General features: G+C 29.3%; 9 protein-coding genes across 9 annotated transcripts, besides 6 other annotated features; 5 read left to right on the plus strand and 4 right to left on the minus strand.

Annotated features, from left to right (window-relative positions):
• Positions 1-138: 138 nt before the first annotated feature.
• On the minus strand, positions 139-6,243 carry CMU_034390 (uncharacterized protein; the record flags this gene model as incomplete). Its single annotated transcript, XM_002141366.1, has 1 exon — positions 139-6,243. One exon carries the CDS (start codon positions 6,241-6,243, stop codon positions 139-141), a length of 6,105 nt encoding a protein of 2,034 aa, XP_002141402.1.
• A 400-nt stretch (positions 6,244-6,643) lies between these two features.
• Positions 6,644-7,132, plus strand: CMU_034400 (uncharacterized protein; the record flags this gene model as incomplete). Its single annotated transcript, XM_002141367.1, has 1 exon — positions 6,644-7,132. The coding sequence occupies one exon, from the start codon at positions 6,644-6,646 to the stop codon at positions 7,130-7,132; it is 489 nt and encodes a 162-aa protein (XP_002141403.1).
• Positions 7,133-7,157: 25 nt separating this feature from the next.
• On the minus strand, positions 7,158-8,065 carry CMU_034410 (uncharacterized protein; the record flags this gene model as incomplete). Its single annotated transcript, XM_002141368.1, has 3 exons — positions 7,158-7,345; positions 7,438-7,746; positions 7,798-8,065. The coding sequence occupies 3 exons, from the start codon at positions 8,063-8,065 to the stop codon at positions 7,158-7,160; spliced, it is 765 nt and encodes a 254-aa protein (XP_002141404.1).
• Positions 7,347-7,400: a sequence feature (AT_rich).
• Positions 7,768-7,792: a sequence feature (AT_rich).
• A 115-nt stretch (positions 8,066-8,180) lies between the features above and the next one.
• Positions 8,181-8,202: a sequence feature (AT_rich).
• Positions 8,203-8,233: 31 nt separating this feature from the next.
• Positions 8,234-8,255: a sequence feature (AT_rich).
• A 116-nt stretch (positions 8,256-8,371) lies between these two features.
• On the plus strand, positions 8,372-9,811 carry CMU_034420 (uncharacterized protein; the record flags this gene model as incomplete). Its single annotated transcript, XM_002141369.1, has 1 exon — positions 8,372-9,811. The coding sequence occupies one exon, from the start codon at positions 8,372-8,374 to the stop codon at positions 9,809-9,811; it is 1,440 nt and encodes a 479-aa protein (XP_002141405.1).
• A 182-nt stretch (positions 9,812-9,993) lies between these two features.
• On the plus strand, positions 9,994-10,860 carry CMU_034430 (EB1 protein, putative; the record flags this gene model as incomplete). Its single annotated transcript, XM_002141370.1, has 1 exon — positions 9,994-10,860. The coding sequence occupies one exon, from the start codon at positions 9,994-9,996 to the stop codon at positions 10,858-10,860; it is 867 nt and encodes a 288-aa protein (XP_002141406.1).
• Positions 10,861-10,867: 7 nt separating this feature from the next.
• Positions 10,868-10,892: a sequence feature (AT_rich).
• A 47-nt stretch (positions 10,893-10,939) lies between these two features.
• Positions 10,940-12,184, minus strand: CMU_034440 (3' exoribonuclease family protein, putative; the record flags this gene model as incomplete). Its single annotated transcript, XM_002141371.1, has 1 exon — positions 10,940-12,184. One exon carries the CDS (start codon positions 12,182-12,184, stop codon positions 10,940-10,942), a length of 1,245 nt encoding a protein of 414 aa, XP_002141407.1.
• Positions 11,657-11,696: a sequence feature (AT_rich).
• A 230-nt stretch (positions 12,185-12,414) lies between the features above and the next one.
• On the plus strand, positions 12,415-13,956 carry CMU_034450 (tyrosyl-DNA phosphodiesterase family protein; the record flags this gene model as incomplete). Its single annotated transcript, XM_002141372.1, has 1 exon — positions 12,415-13,956. One exon carries the CDS (start codon positions 12,415-12,417, stop codon positions 13,954-13,956), a length of 1,542 nt encoding a protein of 513 aa, XP_002141408.1.
• Positions 13,953-14,558, minus strand: CMU_034460 (uncharacterized protein; the record flags this gene model as incomplete). The annotated part of the gene is made up of 1 exon (XM_002141373.1): positions 13,953-14,558. One exon carries the CDS (start codon positions 14,556-14,558, stop codon positions 13,953-13,955), a length of 606 nt encoding a protein of 201 aa, XP_002141409.1.
• A 252-nt stretch (positions 14,559-14,810) lies between these two features.
• Positions 14,811-15,271, plus strand: CMU_034470 (heat shock protein Hsp10, putative; the record flags this gene model as incomplete). The annotated part of the gene is made up of 2 exons (XM_002141374.1): positions 14,811-14,817; positions 14,934-15,271. 2 exons carry the CDS (start codon positions 14,811-14,813, stop codon positions 15,269-15,271), a joined length of 345 nt encoding a protein of 114 aa, XP_002141410.1.
• Between the last annotated feature and the right edge of the window lie 42 nt (positions 15,272-15,313).

Consider the following 15,313-nt stretch of genomic DNA (forward strand, 5'->3'; position numbering starts at 1 on the left):
TTTCCAACTTAAAAATCTATATTGAATACTTACTAACAATTTAAATTGTGAAAAAAAATTATATTTTAGTATACTTTCTACTGAAACTTCAGATAAAGAAATACTTCGTTTTCTTCAGTTCAATGATCATCTTCATTATTATTTTTCAAGCATTTTATGTTTAATAATAGAAAATTTGTCATTTAATTTGAGTTTACATGTATGCATAACATTAATAGCTTTAGATTGGAAATTAAACTTAAAATTACTCCAATATATATATATATTACCAAAAATTGACATAGTAATTCTCTGAATTGCCTCTTTTACTTGATCATACCAATGTGTTTTTGTTAATGCTTTAATGCTTTCACTTTCAAAAAAACATCCTATAGTAGAGCTAAGATAAGAAAGGGAAACAGGAACTTTCACAACTTCTTTAAGATACTCTGCAATAAATTTTAAAGAATTGATATTAACTGCAATATTTGAAGGTATGACTATATTCCCCCTTTTACCATGTATTATACTATATTTACATTGTGTTGTTATATTTTCCTTCTCACTAACTGAAAGATATTCAAAATTGCTAGATATTTCATCAAACTTCATTCCATATTTAGAAAATAACAACTCCTTTGATTCATTATCCATAATTTGACCTGTGAAGATTTTAACGATATTTCTTTCTACTTCTTTGTCTGGAAAAGAGGCAACTGGCTTTCTCAGTAAATCCATTAAAGCCGTTGTAATTTTTATGAACTCTAAAGTTCTTCGACCCTCCACCTCACCTGGAACAGATGGAAGAGTTCGTCTTAACAGAGGTTTAAACACCTGATCTTTAAGATTAGAATATTGGCTAGATTCTTTATATCTCTCATTTAAATTTTCTGAATCTTTAAATTTAGGTTCTTGATAATTCCTTTGGACTCTTCTAGTTTCTTTTGAGATATCCATAAAATTTTTACTGATATCTTTCTTATCACTTCTTGAAACTTGATTTAACCTATATAACTCTATAGCTGTATCAAAAGTTGTTTTAGGTCTGTTTAAAGGTCTTTTACCATATTCATCAGGTTTCCTAATGGACCTAATATTTAAAAGTATCACATTCAGCGGAATGGGTCCAGTTCCAGATTTTAACTCATCATATTGGTCAACAGTTACCTTTTGAATAAGAGGCCTATATGAAATAATTTTTTGGTTTGCTGAAGATCTGTTTCTTGCAATTCTTAAGGCTAAGCACAAGGTTTGGAAGTTATATTGTTTATATAAATTATTATTGATTTCTGCGCTTTGAATTGTATCCAGTTTGTCATATAAATCATAGACTAGTATTGGGATTTTGTAAGTTATTTGTAAAACGTTAAATATATTGATATCATCAAAATCTTTATTGGGACTTTTCAAGTTTGAACTCTCATTTGTATCACATTGAGAAAAACTGAAAGAGGTAATTTCAGAATCTACACCATTTACTTCAATATCAGCCATATCCTCACTATATTTAGCTAATATTTCTTGGCGTAATCTACATATTTCAATAATTAGAGCTATAATCGAATTATAGGTAGATTTTATAAGTGTTGAAAATTTGCTCGAACCATACAAGAGTATAGCCATAGTTTTAAATATATCTTCATCACCACTACCTCCAACAATTCCTAAATCACGATTATAAGAATTTGGTTGATACCCCCAAAAATCATAAAATTTCTCATTATTGGATTTCTGAAATTTCTGAAGTTGTTCAAACATATTCTGATTCTGAGGAGTTTTAAAGTTATCACTCCTAGATGCCCCTTTAAAAGTTTCTGAATTCCCCTTTCCAGTATTCAGATACCAAATTCCAGAACTATCTGTTTTATATTGGTTGCGATTAAATTCTACTTCTAAATTACTAAATTCATTAGCATTTCTTTGAATGCTAGCCAAAAAGTTATCATAGGTTACAAACATATTTTTAACTATTTCTGTATATAAGGATTCAGATTGGAAAGATTTGAGGATCTTATCTATATCTTCGTAATAGTTGTGTATTTTGCTATTAGAATATGGTAGATTCATACTCTCTTTAAAATCTATATAGTACTGTGTATATAGTTTCTCAATTGGATCTTGGGCTATTTTGTTTTTAGAAGTTAGAAATTCAATTGGATCTTTAATGAAGTCACCAAGATAAAATAGAACAACTTTTGTAGCAATTTTCTCATCAACTTCTAAATCAGACTCATCTGGAATGGATTTCTCGATATTATACGGAGATACTGGAAGTCTTTGAAAAGCATAATGACAAGTGACTATTGATGCAGGGTAAGTCGTAATTCTACGAGTTGTAATTATAGCTACACATACATGCAATAGCAATTCCTTATCATATTTTGACCAATATACCTCATCATAAATTGGTATAAAAGGGAAATTCTCATCCAGCTCTAGTTGATCACGTGGACCATCTCCCTTTTTTTTTGACGTGGAATCCTTAGAATTTGAATCAAAATTTTTCGATCTCCACATAAATGGCGATACCGAATGCATCATTATTGCCATCTCCTTTGCAATCTGAATTAGTGCTGGTTTTGGGAGTTCTACACCTCTGCGCCCTAAGTAATGGATAAATCTGAATAAATTTTTTACAATAGGCAATATTTCAGGGAATTTTGGAACTAATTCCTGGATATCAAATAATTGTTGATTGCTAGGCATCTTAGGATTTAATCTATTAGCTTTGCTATCTAACTGAAGAATCTCTTTGAATTTGTATTTAATATTAGGAGATTTTAAACATTTAGTAAAAGATCCACAAATCTTCTGAATTTGTAAAACTTTTCCGTACATATTTAATAAAACTCTTGGAGATTCTAAACCTGTTCCAATAGGTATTAAGTCCTCATTTGAGATTACAAGAAATGGTTCTAGTTCAATAGGATCCATAAGTGTCATCTCACACACTGTTAATAAAAATGGAATAGGTCTCAAACTTTTAATTGAATTATCTATAGTAGGTAGCAAAGAAGTTACAGTTGATATTAAACGATCATAAAGAAGCATCAAAGGAATCCGCTTCGGATCTGGATTTTTGAGATATGAAAAGACTTTCTTACTATAGCAGTATAGAGTCTTGGATATAGATCCTAGTGGGAGCATCCAGACTTCTCTAGCTAATGTAAATAATATCTTCAAATTTAAAGGATTCTTTTGCTCTTTATTATACAAAATATTTGGAGTTGGAGGGCTACCCTTAAGTGAGATGAAATTGGATTCTGGCTCACTTGTAGGGAAACCTGATAAGGGAAAAACTAAATTCTCATTAGGACTTTTAAAAGAAGTGGTAACTACTCTTTTTTCTTGAAGACCTTTTTTAGTACTTAGGTACTCCTTTGGAGGCTTCCAACTAGATAGGTTGAAAGGTAGAGGACTATGAAAAGTTTTATATTCATATAAAACATCTTGTAAATATGCCAAATCTATACGTTCTGCAAGAGTTTCCCATTCAAGTAAAGGGTTATTAGGGTAAATTTCATCGTAGTAAATTTTACTCTCATACATACCAACTTGAATATAAGGGATAATAGGCTGAACTACTACAAATAAATGACCATGAAGGTATTTATTATTACTGTCATTTATTGAATCAAATTCATTATACACCTTAGGAACTATATTCATCCCTTCTTTAAGCCTAGGCTTCCTTAAGTTCTTATTTTGGTTTATAGTACTATCGAAAGCCTCAATATAGCTAAAATTTGAAGATACTCGCAATATCTTCCCAATTTCCAAATCCTCTTTGGAGTTATCTTTTTGGAAAGGAGATTCTTCACTTTTATATTTTTGAGATGTCGAAATTTTTGATAACTCAGATTCAAGAGTATAAATTCCATCTTCCTTGTTCACAGATTTATAAAATACTTTAACTCCCCGATCCTCATTAACTAATTGTTGAGATATTCTTTGATCAAATAGTGGGATTAAAGCATCCCATCCCCAAGAAGCTTCTAAATCAATTTGATTTCTGTTTTTTGAGCTTTTAGGTTTATTCTTTGAGAAAATATTTTCAAAGAAGCTCTCTGAAGTAGGATTAGAAACCAATAAACGAATGCAACGATAAACCAGTACTTTACCATCATTTGGAACTTTAAAAAAAGAATTATGATTTATTAAAGGGTCTTGAAAATTAATACTACTAAGATTCTGGACCTTCTCTGTAAGTTCCTTTTCTAATAAAAATTCAATTTTCCGATTAGGGGTAATTTTCTTAGTATATATTGCTATAGGTACTTTATACACACGAGAAGTTGCAATTAACTCAATTATCCCTGGATTTTTTGCACCATTTTCAAGCAGACTAAAATGGAGCTCAGGATCTAAAACACCACTTTCTATATACAAAAGAGAAAATTCATCCCAAAAACATCTAATAAAACTTAAAACTGAGGCATAAATAACTGATACAACACTTGATATTGCACTCTTATCTGAAATAATGTAGGAACCGTAAAGTTGGATTGCTATAGCCCTGTATAATCGCCATCTATCCTGAGGAACTTCGAACTGAATAAAAGAAGGAAATTCTAGCTTTTCAGGCTCTAATATACTTGATTTTTCTAAGTCCAAAATAAGTGCTTCAGGTCTAGTAGGAGGAGCAGTTGATGAAGATCCAATCTTATGAATGATATCTATAGCTTTTCCTAAAACTAAGGATCTTTGAAACGGTTCCTGCAAGGGCATATAGGCCTCTGTACAAATTACCTCTGCAAATTTGTAGGAAACTATTTTTTCAAGACTTACTAGGCAATAAGCTCTCTTGAGAAGAATTGACTGTTGTGATATGTTCCCCAACTCATAGAGCATCTTTAAAGCAATTCCAACAGGTATAATTACTCCAAGTCTTCCTGCAAAGTATAATACTCTCAATAAGTAGCGAATGTTATAACCAGGAAATGGTAAAAATGGCATTTCTAAATTAACATATATTAATTCATGTAGAGATGCTATAAAATAATCCGAAGAAATAGAATTTTGAGCTGTACGAAATACAGAAGTATTAGGGAATTGTGCCGGAATATTGTAAAACCTCTTAATAATCTTGTTTTCATTAGGACTATTTACAATAGTATGATCCTTTAAATACTCCTTTATATCATCCGATATTGTATATTGTAAACAATTGTAAAACTTACGACATATTTTTGAGTGTATTATTTGAGCTCCTTTATAAGAGGACTTAAAATTTGTTTTCCTTTTTGCCCCTGTTGAATTAAAATGTTTTTGATCGGAGTAATTATCATAGGATTCATTTAATAACTGATCATCAAAATTCTGATTGTCCATGCTTGTATACTTCTTAATAAAATTATCATTTGAAAATCCTAAAATACGTCTACCATTATTAGATGAAAAGGGAAGATATAATTTATTATAAATTGTAATCTCACTCGCCAAATTTGAATCTATTGATAATAATGATGAGGAACAGACATTAACTAATTCATGCTCATTATCATAATAGCGATAAAATGGAATACTAAGAACCAATTGAATGATTGAATCCAATCTTTTTATTGAAATATTATTGATATTTTTCCACCTTACTAGCATATATGGAAGAGTGGATTCATACATACATATAGAAGCTTTTAATGCTACAGGAGGTAAAAATGAATAATCTAAAGCCAAACTGATAAAATTTTTGGTTAGTTCACTATGTTCTACCTTCATTATTTTTTTTACTTTATCTAAAATTATGCCAGATTCAGCATTTAAGACTTGTTCCTCAGGAAAAGGTCTTGGAACTTCAGATCTCATCTGTTCTGGTGATTGCATTAAAGGATATGTTCTGCGAGCTTCTTGAACTGATACTAAAGGTGTCTTTGCATATACCATCATTTTTGGAATATTATTAGATATAGTCATCCTATTAGTCATTACTCTTATATCAGAATAAGGATCATCATTAATTCCAGGATACTTATTCAGCTCTTTTTTCTGCAATTCATTCAAATGCTTTTTATAAATCATGGTTGAGGCTGATAATCCTCTATTTAACTCCAAATAATCATTTATATTATAATTCCAAAGATTCTCAAAGTTAAGGAATTTTGTATTTTCCGACTCATCAGATTTAGGTGTCTCATAACTATTTGTTTCATGTAGACATCCAACAAAGGTCAAAAGTAACAATTCTATAGTAAGTAGAATAGAAAATGTATAGTTAAATAATCTTAGCCTTTCCTTATACAAGAATATATCTGAAGTACTCATCATAAATCATTCGGATTGCATTAAACATAATATTAGATCCTCATGCAAAGGACCAAGTTTATTGTTTAAAAACAGGATACATAGCTTTAGTTAAAAATATTGGCGCTAGTGCGCTAATATAGATCTACATTTTTCACTTTAACTGAGTAGATTTTTAGAATTAATTGAATAAGTACACTAAGATATTATAAAGTAATAATATTACTATCATTTAATAAAAAGTCTGGACCTTTTTAAAGGATAAGTTCTCCAGTAATGATGAAAAGATATATCAAAGGTCTGAACCCCAATATTTTGCTATTGTCAACAAAATAAAAGAAGAAAAAAAATAAGTTTAGTCACTAAAGTTGTCTCTTTACTAATATAATATCTAAATTAACTTTAATAACTTAGTTTTCTAAATATGTCAGGAGAGAATTTAAAGATGATACATCATAACACACCACATTTTAATGGCGCTGGCGGCAAAGTAAAACGATCTCCTACTGCAGTTTTTACAAACAAAGGAATAAATGCCTCTAAGATTAAAAAAGACAATCATAAACACAATGTACATTTTGAACATTCAAATGGGGATAAAAAAAAGTTGAATGGATCTAAAGAACATCATAATAAAGGCAATCATCATGAATGCATAAAATCTAATAATGAGCCCAATAATGTTACAGAAGATCCTATAAATCATCATATTGTGGTGCATAGTGATCACAAAGAGTCTGAACAAAGTAGTCAAAAAAAAGTTAATGAAGAAAATTCACATACAAAGAAATCTAAGAAATCTTTTACAAAAATACAAAGATTTCAAATGGCCTTCCTAGGAAGTCTTGTGGCAGCTAATGTAGTTGTCTTTACTGCGGCATTTTGTTTACCAGTATCTTATTTCCCTATATAAATATAATTAACATATCTTTGTGAATTCATAACTCAGTTATACTTATAGGAACTTGTATATGCTTGTAGTAGGAATGATACCATGCCCGAATTTGTGATGGTAATGAAGCATTTATCGAATTAGAATATGCTAAATACCCAAGAGCTCTAATTGAATGAAAGCCATTAGGAAGTGTAGATGATGGGTTACAACTTGAATATATTATCCATCCACCTAAAATAATCATAAATATTAAAAAGTACAAGTTTAAATTAAATTTATAATATTTCAAAGTATAAGAATATTATATCCAATAATGAGCTTACCTGGAGGAATAGTCACATCATAGTTTACTGAGTGGATACAATAAGGATCTTCCTGTATATATTGAAATACTGGTAGTTCATATAAAGTAAAACCAGCTTTTTGGAAAGTTGCATTAATAAATGGAGAATTGACATTTACTCCATTTATTTTATCCCATTGATTATTTGAATTAACAAGGTTAGTTAAAACACTTTCAACATGAGTAAATGATATTATCCATTCTTCCAATTCTTTCCATGGTATTGAACCATAAAGATAAATGTAAATATTAAATGAGAAAAATGTCCCATAAATTAGTAAACTTATAACTGTAATAAAGTAATGACTGCTAAATATTAAATAATTTTAATAAAACTTACAAATAGAAAGACTAAATATACGAAGGATATGTGAACGCTTATTCACTGATTTATTTAATATTCTCTTATGAATACTTCTAGAAATCTTAGACTTTTTTGTAGGATGAAGTGTGTGACTCTTATGACTATGGTGCATTCGCTTAATTCCCTTTTTATGGTTTGTCTTATCATCATTAGTATTAATAAGGTGTTTTCTATGATCCCTAGTAGTTTCCTCTATGTTATTATATCCAATATAACTTTCTGGTTTATCTTCAGATTTGCCCATATTTCTATCTCATGTTTATAATTTGTCTAAATATACTGTGCAATTATATTTGTAATACCCCACTAATTTGTAAAACAAACAAAATAAAAAACAGAAGTCCGCAGAAGTTATACCCATTATATTATATATATATATATGTATAGATCCCTTCAATATCTCTTTCAGCTCTTAAATATAATATAAAAATAAACCATACAAAAATGTATTCTATTATTAGCGGTCCGATATACCGCCAGAATAATTTTAGATAAGCATTACTTAACACTAAAATATTTGTGCTAACTGATACTTTAGTACTACAATTATATGAATAATTTCATAAAAAAGTTAAGTTCTAAAAAAGAAAAGGATTGGAAAGAATCTGAAAGATGGCATATTTTTCAAGAATGGAGATCCTCTAGAGGTAGTGTAGAATCAATTATATCATCCACCCCTAATGATCATATATCTTCTAGTGGAGATAATAGAACTAATGAAAAAATTAGAGATCTCGAAGATATAACTGAAAATATACAATTATCTTATGGAGAACCTTATTCCGATTCAACTAAAATATCTTTTATAGATAGAGCATTATGTGATGTTTCCTCAGTAGGATTTACAACTTATGCATCATGTAGAATATATTTTATAATATTAAGTGGGTTTTTCTTTTTATTGTCTATATTATTAGGTGAAGAGAGTTGGTCAAAATCTGTATATATTAAAATTCCATATGATAGTATAAACAATAAGGTACCTGAACTCAAAAGTAAATATAAAAAAGATGACAAAACAAACACGGTTTCAAAGGAATCACCTGAATCTTTAAATAATCCATATAATGAAATGAGGAATAATATAACATTTCATATAGATCAAACTTTACATGATCCTATTTATATATATTACGGTTTGAATCAATTTTATAGTAATACAAAAAATTTTGTTTCCTCTAAACCTTCTGAAGTATTTGGACCAGGATATAAATGCACACATTTAGAAAATATCTCAGATATATTAAGGTATCGTCCAGATTTACGAGTATTATTTGAGGAATTTTTTAGAGTACCTAAGAATTTTGATTTTAATATAATTGATGGCTATTTTTCTGAAAAAGATCTTAGTAATAAGATATTTGGTTTTCAAAAAATAAATCCTAAGATTAGTAATATTTTTTGTGGCATAGCCATCTACTCTTTATTTACTGATGAATTTGATATATTCTCGAGAGACTATCCAAATGAAAAAATACCAATACAACGCTATTTAGGGAATCTAGAAGAACAATGGAAACTTAGATTATTTCAAAATTTTCGTTATCATGTTAATAATAAACTTCGGAATTTTTATATTTCAAACTCGGTAGATATACAAAATAAAATGCATGATGATAAACCCCCTTTATTATCACTATTATTAGCAAGATGGTGGACCCAACATGTATCACCAAATTTTATTAAGATTTATGGTGTAATAAGCTCTTCAATTGGTTTTGATTCTTGTTATGACTTTATTTTATATCCTGGGAACTATGGAGTTGATATATATAATGTATTTCCAAGTAATTTATGGGGATCTGAGAAATATCTCTTACTTATGAACCTTTCTATATTTGGTGGAAAACAATATTTAGCAGCTTTTTTATGTCTATTTATATCACTATCCTATTGTGTGTTATTATATTTTGATCCTAAGACAGTACAGAAATTTATATTAGATACAAGTATACCAGAAATATCTCCAAATATTAATCCTTTAATTTGAAGAATAAATTAACTTGATGAAAATATAGTGGCTTTTGCAGACTCATTAGCCACTTTACAAGCGTCTAAACTAATAGCGCCACTTGTCACTTTTCCCCACACATAATTTTAAAAAAAAGTCCTCTTAAATTTTGAGTTATTGGATATAAGATATAATAAAGTAATCCTAGACTGAATAAGAAGATGAGTACTGATTATGATTCTATTGGAAATGTGGGTATGATGGACAAATGTTATTTTACAGGGAAGAGTGACTTAATTAATTGGCTAAACTCTTACTTTAGTCTAAATGTTTCAAAAATTGAGGATTGTGCTAGTGGAGCAATATATTGTCAAATAGCCGATGCAGTATATTACTACCAGGTACCTATGAAGAATGTAAATTGGGGAGTAAAGCGTGATTTTCAATTTTTGCACAATTATAAACTACTTCAACAGGTCTTTGGAAAAGTAAAACAACCTAAATACATTGATATAAATAAACTTATAAAGGGGAAATATCAAGACAACTTAGCATTTTTACAGTGGATGAAGGGATTATTTGATGAATCTGGTGCTGCTGAGAGAGATTACGATGCTATAGGTAGGAGAAGCTTAGGAAAAGGCCCTTTCCCAGAGTTTGCTGGTAAAATTATGCAACTTACTCAAGATATAGATGATTCAAATAATAATCATTGCTATAGGCAGACAATGGGTAATACTTTGAATAGAAAACCTAATGTGCCTACAAGAGCTTCATATTCATCGAATATTGAGATTGAAAGATTAACAAAAACTCTAAATAAAGAGATAGAAGAAAAAGATATTGTTGATAAAGAACGGATGTTTTATTTTAATAAATTAAGGGCAATAGAGATATTATGTGAGACTCTCAGAAATCAGAAGCAATCAAATGTATCATTGAACAAAATATCAGATATATTATATGACAGTAACGACATAGATCTTGAAGTATTTTCTAAGGAAATTGATAGTAAATTTTCGAAAGGTAATTCAAATGAATTAACTAGCACTTCTTCTGGTATAGGTGAATTTTCATATATAAGCTAGCTATTAGATAAAATTATTTTATATTTTAAATAGCTAATATCTCTATAAATATTCTAAATGTAACTTTTAAGTAAAATAATTAATTACGTTTCCTTCTTTTTAATTTCACATTTGTCTTTAAAGCAGAATTCAGGTCATCTATAACATCTAAATTACTTAACTGTACTTGTTCCAGAGTTTTGCATATATTGTCTTCACTTCCTGTCTCTTTATTGTGTGCCCATACATCTGTAGTACCAATTGTATTTGTGTGAGTAATTTCTGTATCTAAATATTTACACTCTTCATTATTTACATTTATTTGAGCACTTTCTATTGGACACTCATTATTTGCTATTTTGGAGTTATCTATCTTAATTTCTGTAAAATCTAATAGATTTGAACTATTAGCTGAAGAAACAATATTATCAACATCCACTGATACAACCAGATCTGTTGAATTATTTACATTTTCTATCTTTATTTCCTTTTCATTAGTATTTGCAATAAAGACCTTCTTTACATATTCATGGATATTACTTCCATGATTCTTTGCAAGTTGAATAGCGAAATTAATTTGATCTATTGTTAACTTTTCACCACCAGGTTTCGAAAGTCCACAAACTTGTTGTCCACCATTAATTGCTATATGCAGTACTGCTTGTAATATAGACTCTTCTTCAGAACAAGGGTCTACTATATATTGTAGTTCATTGTTTACTCTAGTATATCCAATACTAATAGATAAAGGGAAATGGTATATGTTTAAAGGGATCATATCCATATTTTTTATTGCTTGTTCAATCCTCAAGTAGTCTTTATTTTTATATTTGTTTAATTTAAGTTTATTTAAAAATGAACTACAGTCAATATCCTTATATCTAAAGTGCCTAAAAGCTGATAATGTTGCTAATATACATGTATCAAATAAATTCCCATCATCACACAAAGCTCTAATATCACAACGAATTGACCATGCACAAAGACCACTTATAATGCAAAGTACTTCAGTATCAAAAGCTCCAGTCTCTTTTAAAGTTCTTTCTATATAATTTGCTAGCTCAATACTTAAAGCATTTCTTTCATGACGATAAACTTGTCCATTTGGGTTTAAACTTAGTGGTCCATAATCTACCGAAAAAGTTACCTGACCCTCAGAAGGACGATCTATATTTGGGATCATTAATTCTGCCTTGATAATACAAAGGACGTGAGTTTTCCCTATTTTCACTTCAACCCCATCAAATGTCTTATTCAAAGTAATCTGAATTCTTCTGAATTCATTGGAAGTACGACCATCTATCCTTAATCCACTCTCTCTAATACCTGTAATAAGTGATTCCATACACCTTTAGTACACCAATAATATTTTGAAACTAAAGCATTAAGAAAAAAGAATTTACAGGCTACTAATACAATGTAATTATTTAGTATACCTTAGATTATAGCCGCCCTATAGTCTAATAAAGAAAAAAAGAAGTGGAAACTCAACTGTTAACAATGATATAAAACCTTTTAAGATTTAAGTTATTATTACTAAATAGATGTATTTGGGTATACATATTCTAAGAGAATATGTGTCATAAATATTTAGACTATACTGAACCAAGTTTTAAAAAACTTAAGTTAGACGATTGTATGGAAGCATGTAAACACTTTCAAGGATCTTGTATATACCTTAATTTACTAGAATCTGAACCTTCTAGTGAGAATTTACTAAGTATTAAAGACATATTTAGGGCTGATTGTGAATATTGCTTCGATGGAGAACAGGATTCTTGGTTAATTCAAGATTTATTAGTATCTAGCTATATTATAGATATAAAATGGTTATTTAAAGAAGTTAGACTCAATAAAATTGACGAAAAATTGAATAGGCTTTTGATTATCCACGGGGGATCTTGTAATTTAGATGATACAACTGAAATACAAATACTGAATATTGCAAAGAACTACGAAATACAATGTCCAACTATGCCTCTTCCCTATGGAGTATTTCATCCTAAATTCCTTATTTTAAAGTTTTCAAAACAAGACCCGATTATTAAAAAAGAGGAAAGTTTTATTCGATTAGTTATAACTACGGCAAATTTTTTAGAGAGTGATTGGAAGTTCAAAACTCAAGCTGTCTGGGTACAAGACTTCTTGCTTGCAAACAATTCCAATGGTGCAATGAAGAACCCATTTTGTGAATATTTTGGTATGTTTCTAAATCATATAATAAGTAAAATAGAACATAAGAAGTTTTGGAGTGATTTAATTAAACAATATGATTATGATAATGCCACTGTAGATCTTGTAGCTAGTGTACCAGGATATCATAAGGGAGAGAATATGAAACTTTGGGGACATCTTAGAATGAAAGAAATTATGAAATATAAAACGGATTTAAATAGTACCTTAAATATTGAACAGCCAAATAGAATTTGTAAAGTTGAGCAATACAATAATGAATATAGACATGTAGAAAGTCGAATTATATGTCAGTTTTCAAGTCTTGGAAAATTTTCTGAAAAATGGCTTACCCAAGAATTTGGAGATTCATTGAATACTTGTATTAATGAATACACAACTAAAAGTAGTTTCGAACTAGTTTATCCAACTGCAGAACAAGTATACAAAAGTTTAGAAGGTATTTATGGAGGTGGATCTATTCCTGTAAAACATAATAATATTACTAAATCTTGGATTTCAAAAATATTACATCTTTGGGGAAGTGGTACCCTATCAAATCCTTCTATAAGAGATCTTTCAGTTCCTCATATCAAAACATTTCTTAGATATCTTTGGAATAGTGATCGGAAGACAGTATCTATTCCGTGGATCTTTTATGGAAGTCATAATCTAGGACCTGCTGCCTGGGGACAGCTTCAAAATAACCAAACTCAAATGTGTATTAGAAATTATGAACTAGGTGTCATTATTACACCATATACATTGTATAATAATGTTAAATACATCAGAACTAAAAGAAATAGAACACCAAAATTTATATGGACTAAAATGGAAACTAAAAGCACTCCAAATTATAATATACGAGTTCCATTTTCAATTCCACCTATACAATATAAAACTAATGATACCCCATGGTATATTGAGTTATTAGTTGACTCTTAATTGGCTATACTCAAGTTTATCTTTTGTTTAAGGGTATTATTTTCTTCTACTAAGTGAATTATCTCCCTTCTATATAATGCTAATAATTTTTGATGCTTACATGGTACTTGTTTATCTATATTATCAAATACGTCACTTGAACATTCCTTTACAAAACTCGAATTTAATACAGAATTCATTATAGCTTTATATAGTAATATTATATTTTGTGATTCTTGTTTACCTTTTAAGTCCTCATCTGCCTTGGTTTTAGCAAGATTCGAAGACCTATCAGTATTAATATATATTTCCGGGGTATTTCCCTCTAATTCCTTAGTTTCTAATTTAAGTAATAAATCTTGAATTAATACTTCACGCCTTTGTAGTTCTTGCAGTACTCTTTCAAATTCACCAGGTGCGATATCTTGTTTTTGGGGTGAATCTCCTGGTTTTTGTTGATATTCACCAACGTTTAAGTCAACTCCTTCATATTTATAACATATATCCTTTATTGGATCTACTTTATATTTTGTAAATAAACCAAGTTCTTTTCTAAGCTTGTATTGTTGTAGCACAAATCTCCCATCTTCAATATTAGCCTGTCTTTCATCAGAATCCTTCATATTTAAATAAAAAGAAATATACTTCTATATTTCCCCCTTGCAAATATTATTACTATTTTGAAGTTTCTACTTACTAGTTTGTTGAAGGACCATATTTCTTTTTTTAATTTATAGGATTCTGTATAAGAAGTACCGATACAAAAAAAAACTCTAGCGGTATTCTTGGCTCGATACCCCCATTATAAAGTACTGGAAACTAAAAGTTTTGTTTTTGTACTCTAAATATCTTTTAACAGAAAAAAGTCAAAATAAATGGTACGTATCATATAGTCATTTTAAGTTATATAATTTAGTTTTAAATTATTGCTATATGACTTATCTGAAGAGATGTAACTAACCCTTTTAATTTTAATGTCTCTTAGGTTGCAAATATAGTAAAACGATTTAAACCCCTACTTGATCGTGTTCTAGTACAAAAATTTAGACCAGAGACAATAACAAAGTCAGGATTATTCTTACCAGATAGTGCTACAAAAGGAAGTATTGCTAGTCTACAAGGTTTAGTACTAAGTGTAGGACCTGGGAAAAGAAACAAAAAAACAGGGGAATATATTAAGTGTTCTGTAAAACCAGGAGATGTTGTTGTAATCCCAGAATATGGAGGGATTCCTTTTAAAGTAGAAAATAAAAATGACCAAAACAGAAATGATGATCTGTTTATTTATCGTGAAGATGATTTGGTAGGAATTGTGGAAGGAGGAAAACTTGAATAAAAAATAGTTAGCTATATAAACTTACTACAAGTATTGGTTCTC

The sequence above is a fragment of the Cryptosporidium muris genome, genomic scaffold (genome assembly GCF_000006515.1).
Source record: "Cryptosporidium muris RN66 scf_1106632373451 genomic scaffold, whole genome shotgun sequence".
In the NCBI taxonomy this organism is placed as follows: Eukaryota; Apicomplexa; class Conoidasida; order Eucoccidiorida; family Cryptosporidiidae; genus Cryptosporidium; species Cryptosporidium muris.